Below are 9,041 nucleotides of genomic sequence, written 5' to 3'. Positions count from 1 at the left end.
TAAAGGAGATTATGAGTTGTTAAGGATATATGGTGATGATTGATTATAAAAAATATATGGTGAAGGAGAATATGAGCACATTAGAAAAAAATTACCCCTTAATGTGTTTATTATCATTGAAATTGAGAGAAAGTGGCTCACATATTTTGACCTTATATTTAGAATATCGATTAATTTAGTATAAAATCTAGCAAATATGTATGTTTTACAATGCAAAAATGGCCTGAATTAGAGAGAGTCTTTATTACGATTGGTTGGAAAAAAAGTTGATTAGTTTAGAAAGAAGTTTTTTGCTAGCACAGATTATGAGAGTGTTATCAAAGTGATGTGTGCTATGTAAAGGAGATTATGAGAATGTTATCAAAGTAATGTGCTCAAAGGAGAGGAGATTAAGAGAGTGTTAGGAACTTGGTAATATGGTGAAGGAGTAGAGGAGATTATGAGAGTGTTATGAAGGTAATATGGTGATAAAGAGGAAATTATGAGTTGTTAAGGATAATGGTAAAGGAGATTATGAGTTGTTAAGGATAATGGTGAAGGAGATTATGAGTTGTTAATGGTGAAGGAGATTATATGAGTTGTTAAGGATGAATGGTGAAGGAGATTATCATGAGTTGTGAAAGGATAGATGGTGAAGGAGATTATGAGTTTCGAAAGGAAAGATGGGTTAGTTTCATTGTAATTGCTATGGAACAAGATGCTTCATTGCTATGTAATTGCCATGGAACACCATTGTATAGTCAATTTCATTGTAATTGCTATGGAACAACCCAATCGTAGGATAAATGGTGAAGGAGATTATGGGTTGTTAATGATAAAACGGTGAAAGAAGAGGTGTTGAGGATAAATGATGTTAGGAGATGATGAGAGTGTTATCAACGTAATGGTAAGGATGTGTATAATTTGTCGTTGTTGCAAAATGAACAAGATGAAGAGGTGGATGAAGATGAAGAGGACGACTCAGTGCGGAGCTCTCGAGCAGTGTCGATGAAAACGAAGCAAGATCACATGCATATTGCGTCCATGGCCATAAACTACATCACCCTGCTCCTCCTTTCAACTTTCATCCGTCTTCCACCGCCCCCTTTGTCTGTTCCTCCCCTCCTCCCTTGCCTTCATCTCCCCCAACTGCCTCTTCCATTACGCACTCCCTCATTCTCCTCCCTGCATAGCAATGGCCGCCAACGTTTCTTTAGATTGCTCTCCTATCACACAACCTACTTTCACCCCGTTCGCAGACCTTTAACACGATGTACATCCCTTACTCAGAAGACTCGGCTGCCTGCGTCTGCAAACTTGCACATCATTCGAGATTTGTGCCGGTCTAGGGTGCCTGCCTTGTCCTTGTAGCTGCTTCAATAGAGCTCTGTTCTGCTTGCAACTGTATTGCTATCTTCTTGGCATACCTACAGGCTAGAAGGATTACACCGCACAGGGCATCCAGATAGCTTCTTTTCTTCGCAATTGCAGGATGTTCGATTTTTCCTCAGAGTCAGCACAGAGATGGGCGGGGCAGGAACTGTGACAACGAAGAATCCCGCGCATGAGGAGAGTTCGCCGGGGCCAGCAATAAAACCCAGATTATTTGCCATCATTTTCGTAGTCCTCCTTATGGCAGTCCTGATAATTCTCATAGTGGTCAGGAGAAAGGGGTCCCTGCATGTCATTGATCAGGTACGAGAAAGAACTGGCAGCTCTGCAAAACGTCGCAAGCCAAACGGAGGGAGAAACTATTTATGGGGGCACACGGGAGAGATTATGTTTTGCGACAGCAAGAAGCAGGGACTTTACTCACTGAGATTCGTTCTGAAGTCTTCGGTTGAGATGCTGGGAAGGGGGCGTCTCGGAGCAACATACAAACTGATCGTTGGACATGGGTCTCTGATAGCTTTGAAGCGTCTAGAGATGGTAGACATGAAGCAGAAAGAGTTCGAGCAATATGTGAACAAGCTGGGCAAGCTGAACAAGAAAAATATCCTCTCCGTCCAATCTTTCTACTACAACAAGGGCTTGAAATTTGTTATTTACGATTACTTGTGCCTGGGAAGCGTGGACTCTCTTCTTCAAGGTATGGCCAGCTGCAATCTCATCTCTTCGACTGTACATTGAGAAACTCTGCACTCGATCTTTGCAAAGCTTCGGAAGCTCTTCTGTTATATCTCTGTTGCAGCTCGGACTCCGGAGAATCGGATATCTATACAGAGCAAAAGATTGCCCTGTGAACATCAATAGCATCGTTTTGCGGTAGACATTCCTATATTCCCCGCCCATCTGATTCTCTCTGTCGCTGTTCAAATCGCAGGTGGAAAACTTTTAAACCACACACCCCTTGATTGGCAAACTCGGTGCAACATCGCCTTCGACGTTGCAAGCGCCCTCCGACACCTCCACAAACGTCACATAATACACGGAAACCTCAAGTCTAGCAACGTCTTCTTGGATACAAATTTTCGCAGTCTTGTCTCCGAGTATGGGCTTGTCCAGATGACCTCGCCTGCTCTTGCACATTGCGCTACGGTGGGCTACAGAGCTCCCGAGCTGGCCGATGCAACGGCTCCCACCCGGGCATCGGACGTTTACAGTTATGGTGTGTTTCTCTTGGAGTTGCTAACAGGAAGGCGTCCTTGTTCCCATCCATTGCAGTCCTCTTCCAGTTCCGGCCCGCTGGGCATAGTTGATGAGTTACTGCCACAATGGGTGAAGAAAACGATGCTGGAGAAGCCGCAGGAAGACGTGTTCGATCCGGAACTTAGATCAACGCTCAAGTTGTTTGACATGGTAGTAACGCAGCTGCTGCACGTTGCTGACACTTGCGTTTCGACGCCTGCGGATGCAAGGCCTCGGATGAAGAAGGTGGTGGATATGCTACGAGACATCATGAAAATTCCGGTTGCCTCAAATTGTGAGACTCCGTCAGATTCTGAATCGCATTCGCATACCATAAGTATTAGCAATCATATGCCATCTGGTCATGCTTCTGATGAGGAGTAAGTAATTAACTTGGCGTATGGAGCTCAACAAATTCAACAATCGTTGGAGCACCGAATACTTACAGAACGGCATCGTAGAGACATTTCAAACTCCTTACAGCATATAGCTTATCAGTATCTTCACAATCATCCGGGATAGATACATTTTCAAGCTCTTTGCAGAATATTAGATTGCACCATCTTTGTAAATACATCTGCCTAGAGATTTATATACTGGTCAATACTCTGGCATGTCTTGAACTGAATTGCAGTTTTTCTCCTCTGCTTGGTACTACACATAGGCTGGAGGACCTGCGGATCTAGTTGTATTAATACTTCTGCAGGTTTGCATATTTGCATAATATTATTTTCCATGTAAGTACAAATCGCTACTCACGTATGCCTCCGAGTAAGATTGTTTAATCGTTTCGTGTCATCATAAGACAACAGCTCCTGCAGCTGGAAAGTTCCCAGCTCTTGTAGTTGCATGCTGGCAAGCTCCCATCTCGTGTAGTCGCATTTTATGACGATGTCTCTTTGAAACGTACGGTTAGTCCCACTAGGACTTATTTTAGATCTCGTTTTAAATTTAGGTCCCCCAATTGAAAATAAATACAAATCATTATTAGGTAAGAAAAATTTGAGAAATAGTTCGCCGTTCGCCCCCATCGAATGAAACGTAGTGCTTCCTTTGAAAAAAATTCAAAATTCCAATTAGAATTAGAAGACGTGAGGGGAAGTGAGAGCTACCCTTAACTCCCCTAAATACCTCTAGGGACTTCAAAGTCTGCCTCCCTCTCCCTGCCACCCACCCACCCACCACCTTCTCTCGCCCCGCCTCACTCCTCCTTGCGTCAGTCCTTATGAATTGCCCGAGAGTTCTCTCTCTCTCTCTCTCTCTCTCTCTCTCTCTCTCTCTCTCTCTCATAGGTAGCCTATATATAGTCTTTGCTACCTTTCTTTCAATTATACTTTAGCCATGCCTTCCTTTGACCCACTCAACCTACCTTGCATGCATTCATGTTGCTACCGACTCATGGCTTTGTTTGCTTGACATGTTGTTTCTGTTGTTGTCTTCCACATTCACTTGTGTGTACGTTGGATCCATGGAGCCAACATATTGGTCAATATTGCACATTTTATTGCCTTGGAAATGTAGTATTATTGCACCTAGCTACTTATCTCATATACTCACCTCACGTTCCATTCTATTCTCTTTACATATGCAACATTGTCAACATGAGTGTCTATTAGATGCAATAGCCAATCAGCCTCCTATAAAATTTATTAGTTAGCTAATTGGCACATGTCTTGTCATATCCTTCACATGTGCAATATTTGTTCAATGCACAAGCTAGTTACTTATCTTTGTTGACTAGCTAGCTTATCTTTGTTGACTATGCATACATTAAAACTCAAATTTTATATCATAGCACTACATAATTTTATTTTTTAGTATCTCATCAACATTAATGCTCATATCATAACTCGCACATTCCCATGGGTGTTGGCCCCATTAAAGATTGTAGGCCTCCTAAGAGAGGGTAAGCATACCTCTTTTCAAACAACATGAAAGCTTACCTCCCTTCCCCACTCATATAGGACTCTTAAGTGCAACCATGAGCACTTGCATGGTACATGCAAATAGTGGGTGGTATATGTGAAAAGCATTGCGTGCTAAACCCAAACACTATGCAGTACAACAAAATACATGTGCCATAAATACGTATACCACGTAGTAAATTTAGTGCCATGTGACGATAACTTTGGATGCGTGTCGATGACTTTGGACATGTGTGCAAACCAACATTCTTCAAATACCGCACCATAAATAGATTTATCATGCAACATTTATGTGCAAATCTATAAAAGAGCCTCTTCCTACATTTTTCCTCATTCATTGCCAAAGTCTGCTTTCCTATCATCATGGTCGGCTTTTTTTTCGTGAGTTTTTTATTTTTTTAACGTGTGTCAGTCAGGCTAGGTGATGGCTCGCTTTGGACTGCCAAAATCGCATCGCTTTGGCTGACATGTAGGATGAGAGAGAGAGAGAGAGAGAGAGAGAGAGAGAGAGATGCATGTTTGTGTGTGTCAATCCGGGCCAGGTGATGGCTCGCTTCGGTTGGGCAGAATTGCCTCACCTTGGATGACATATGATGCACGTGCATGTGTGAGAGAGAGAGAGAGAGAGATGCATGTTTGTGTGTCAGTCGGGACAAGTAATGACCCGCTTAGGCTGATCAAAATTGTCTCGCCTTGACTTCCATATTTCCCTTATGATAAATAAGAGTGAAGCTGAGTGATTGCTCCCTTTCACTAGTCAGAATCTCCCCACTTCAATCTATTTATTTATCTATATGTACTATGTATATAAGAGTAAGTACAGCTGGGTTTTATCTAGATGATGGCCTGCTTTTGTCGGTCGGTTTGTCCTAATACTAACATTCCCCCACCACAGGTGTGATTGGTAAAGTTGACCTAGATCATCTTAGTTACGTGATCTTGTTACATGTTTCCTATTCTAGCCTCTATCACATTGATAAGTTGAATCTAGATAGCAACTTTAGTAAGATTTTTGTTTTGTTAAAAATACTTCACATTACGATAGTCACACGTGTTGCATATTTTTGTGAGTGGGATGACAAAATATGAACAGGGGAGAGAAGAAGGGTGGAAATGAGGAGAGAGGGAAAAGCTAGAAAGCACACCACAAACATTTGATCAATTGTACGCTAGAGTTACTTGAAAATGTAGAATATATACAAACCCTTTTAGGGTTAGGGTTAGGGCATCTAACCCTTTCCTTTATAGCACTCTATTGGATTAGTGCTATGCGCATATCTAACACATGATGTTGCTCATGGTTTCTCAACACCTCCCCTCAAGATCAACATCATGAACTAGGCCTTTCCTCAAGATGATGCTTCTGGGGAATCGAAGAAGGACTGCAAACCGCTCAGAATTAAAAGACGATGGATATCCATTTTCAAATAAATGCAAAGAATGCACCATTTTTAAAGAGGAATGAATCCTCCTTAGCAAGTGAAAGTGATTTAGTAGCTCTCAAAATCAAGCAAAAACACATATGGATTTGTGGTTAGAAGGGAAAATATATCCAGTAGATCCACAAACTTTTCAAACTCCTCAATTCCATGGATTGAGCAGCTTAATAAAGTTCCTATGTAAGGGTGAGAATGGTTTGTTAGGATTTTGTCGAAGGTTGATTGGTCATCCTTCACAACCAATATCAATCTTTGCTTAATGAAAGAGACAAAAGCATCACAATGTTGGAGCTTGGAATCAACATTTGGTATTATCTATGCAAGCTACAAGTGTTCAAATGTCTGCATATGATGGCATAGAGAAGAAAAATCAGGAATTACAGGTCACTACAAGGCATAGGCCATTTTTCGACGGAAATACCGACGCTTTTTACATTAAAATTTTTTTTTTTCATGGGCGCAAAGGTCGCTATAAAAGTCGTTAAAATCGTCGAAAAAGGAGCGTCGCTATAAACCGTCGCTATATAGCGACGCTGTAAATCGTCGCTATATAGCGACGATGCAAACGTCGCTATATAGCGATGATGCAAACGTCGCTATATAGCGACTCTGTTAATCGTCACTATATAGCGACACTGGTAAACGTCGCTATATAGCGACGATTAACAGAAGTAAAAAAAAAGGGTTAGTGGGGCTAAACAGGGCTTCCTTTTGGCCCTGTTTAGCCCCACTAATCCTTTTTTTTTTTTGTAATTACAAAAGAAAGTTTTTTATAACAAAATTTCCCTTGCTTGCAGGGTGATACAAAATTGTTCTTGTGAACGATGAGGAAGAAATGCATATACATATACAACTGTGTTTGTAACAAAATTACCCTGTGAAAGGGCGATACAAAATTGCTCTAACGAGCGAATATACAAAATGCTACTACCACTACTAATCCGAATCCGAATCCGAATCGTCTTGTTGGCCTGTTCCTTGGTCCTCGGCACCTGCGTCTTCTCCCTCGTCCCCGACACCTGCGTCTTGTCCCTCGTCCTCGGCACCTGCGTCCGATCCTTGCCCCTGTTGATCGCTCGTCTCTGATGATGGGACGCTTGAGCTTTGACCCTAAGAGTGAACCATATAAATCGAAAATTAGATTGGAACTTAAATTAAAAAGTGAGATTACTTGTAGGAGTAAACTTATACCGTGCGAGCAGCCACCTCAGCCCAATCGACTGTCGCTCCCATTGCCTCTTGCTCAATGAACCACGGCTTTGTTCCTATCCAAAATGCGCGCCGCGTCTCTACATCCGTAGGAAGATGACCCATCGCAGCTTGCTATGGATCCAATTTACGAGAGTTAGAGTTAGCTAAAGTGCATGTAAAATGTAAGTAAAACAAATAGAACAATACATTAAATGGGAAGAAGTAGACTTACCACGGTTGCCTCGAACGCATACCGTCCGCCTGCACCAAAGTGCGAAGTACCTACGACGTCCAACTGTCTCTTCGCAGCCCTCCTTTGACCCTCGAACATTTCGGGATGGTCCCTATGTTGCTTCTTGAAGTACTTCCAATCAGCTTTGTCTGCCCAGCTGGGTTTAGCCAACCCCTTTGTAATGGAAGTACGCATGGTTGATCTGCGATGCTTTAGGATCAAACCCATGCGCTTGAGCATATAATTGTTATTAAACTCTACATTTGGCGGATAAGGATATCTTTGTTTTAACTCATCGATCACCGCCTGCTTCTTTTGGGCATCTTGATACCGCCAATCGATATTTATGCCGCTCTTGAAGTGATGACTCATCAACCGCCTCATGGCGGCCATCACTGCTTTGCCCTTTTTGTCTTCTATTATCTCTCCGGCAGATGTGATTTGATAGGAGAGATCCCCTGATGAGTAAGGGGGACTGACGGTAGCAGAGTCTGAAGGAGTGGAAGCTGCGCGACCGCTTCCGGATCGAGGAGTAGCTGTGGGAGTAGGAGAGGGAAAGGGACCTGCTGACTGATACTGTGTCTCCGGACCAAGTGAAGACCTAAAGGAGCGTGAGTGTGCTGACTCGTCTACATCTCTTGAGTCAGCACAACATGAGCCGCCCATCCTACTCTTCCTTCCCTTGCGGGAGGCATGCGCAAGTGATGATCCTGCGGTCGAAGGGGCGCGAGGGGATGGCTGGGCAATACGTCCACCCGTCGGTGTAGGGGAAGGAATTGCGGAGGTCCTCTGAGAGAGCAGAGAGAAGAATCTCGCTGCCTCCTCATTGCTCATCTGCGCTACAAACTCGTCGGGAGTCCTGACAAAGCCATGCGTGGCTAGCAAAGGAGTCCCCTGAGGGGTAGTCGCAGTGCTACGTGGAAGAGGGGTCGGACCAGGGGTAGTCACAGTGCTAGGACCGAGAGGAGTCGGACCAGGGGTAGTCCTCGGGGTAGTCGCCTGAGAGGAATCAAAGTCCTCTGGAGCATATAGATCGTGAGCTCTCCTCCTGCGAGGCTGTCCGTACTCGTCCGATGAGCGACGTGATCCCATGTCTAACATAGACACAAACACGAAAACAGAAAACAAAAAACAAACATGAGCATTCTCATAGGCATAGGCATAGGCAAGAAGAAAGAAGAGGGAAAGGAAAGAAGAGGGAAAGGAAAGAGGGAAAGAAGAGGGAAAGATAAGAGGGAAAGAAGATGTAAAGGAAAGAAAAGAATGAGAATGAGGAAATAGAGAATGAGAGAAGGGGGAAAGAGAGAAGGACATAGAGAAGGAGCTTATGCGGATATAGAGAAGGAGCTTATGCGGATATAGAGAAGGAGCTTATGCGGAAAGAGAGAAGGAGCTCATGCGGAAAAAGAGAAGGAGCTTATGCGGATATAGAGAAGGAGCTTATGCGGAAAGAGAGAAGGAGCTCATGCGGAAAAAGAGAAGGAGCTTATGCACATGCGGAAATAGAGAAGGAGCTTATGTGGAAAGAGAGAAGGAGCTTATGTGGAAAAAGAGAATGAGAGAAGCATAAGCTTCTCTCATTCTCTATTTCCGCATCTGCTTATGCGGAAACTTACGCATAAGCTCATGCTCATGCATGAGCATAAG

General features: G+C 43.3%; 1 protein-coding gene across 1 annotated transcript; it reads left to right on the top strand.

The window, feature by feature from the left end:
- The first annotated feature begins 1,023 nt into the window (after positions 1-1,023).
- Positions 1,024-2,991, top strand: LOC147894162 (probably inactive receptor-like protein kinase At5g41680). Its single transcript, XM_087384668.1, has 3 exons — positions 1,024-1,322; positions 1,413-2,068; positions 2,303-2,991. Exons 1-3 carry the CDS (start codon positions 1,024-1,026, stop codon positions 2,989-2,991), a joined length of 1,644 nt encoding a protein of 547 aa, XP_087240794.1.
- The last annotated feature ends 6,050 nt before the right edge of the window (positions 2,992-9,041 follow it).

This window comes from Dipteris shenzhenensis, chromosome 14, assembly GCF_047967505.1.
Source record: "Dipteris shenzhenensis isolate YYH24624 ecotype China chromosome 14, Dip_SZ_1.0, whole genome shotgun sequence".
Classification (NCBI taxonomy): Eukaryota; Viridiplantae; Streptophyta; class Polypodiopsida; order Gleicheniales; family Dipteridaceae; genus Dipteris; species Dipteris shenzhenensis.
Note: the sequence above shows the minus strand (reverse complement) of the source record. Positions and strands in the feature narration are given on the sequence as shown.

Excerpts from the sequence above, each read along its gene's own strand:
- LOC147894162 (XM_087384668.1), top strand. The coding sequence starts at position 1,024 with ATGGCCATAAACTACATCACCCTGCTCCTCCTTTCAACTTTCATCCGT. Across the intron at positions 1,323-1,412 it reads ATCATTCGAGATTTGTGCCG|GCTAGAAGGATTACACCGCA; the intron begins GTCTAGGGTGCC and ends GCATACCTACAG. Across the intron at positions 2,069-2,302 it reads CGTGGACTCTCTTCTTCAAG|GTGGAAAACTTTTAAACCAC; the intron begins GTATGGCCAGCT and ends TTCAAATCGCAG.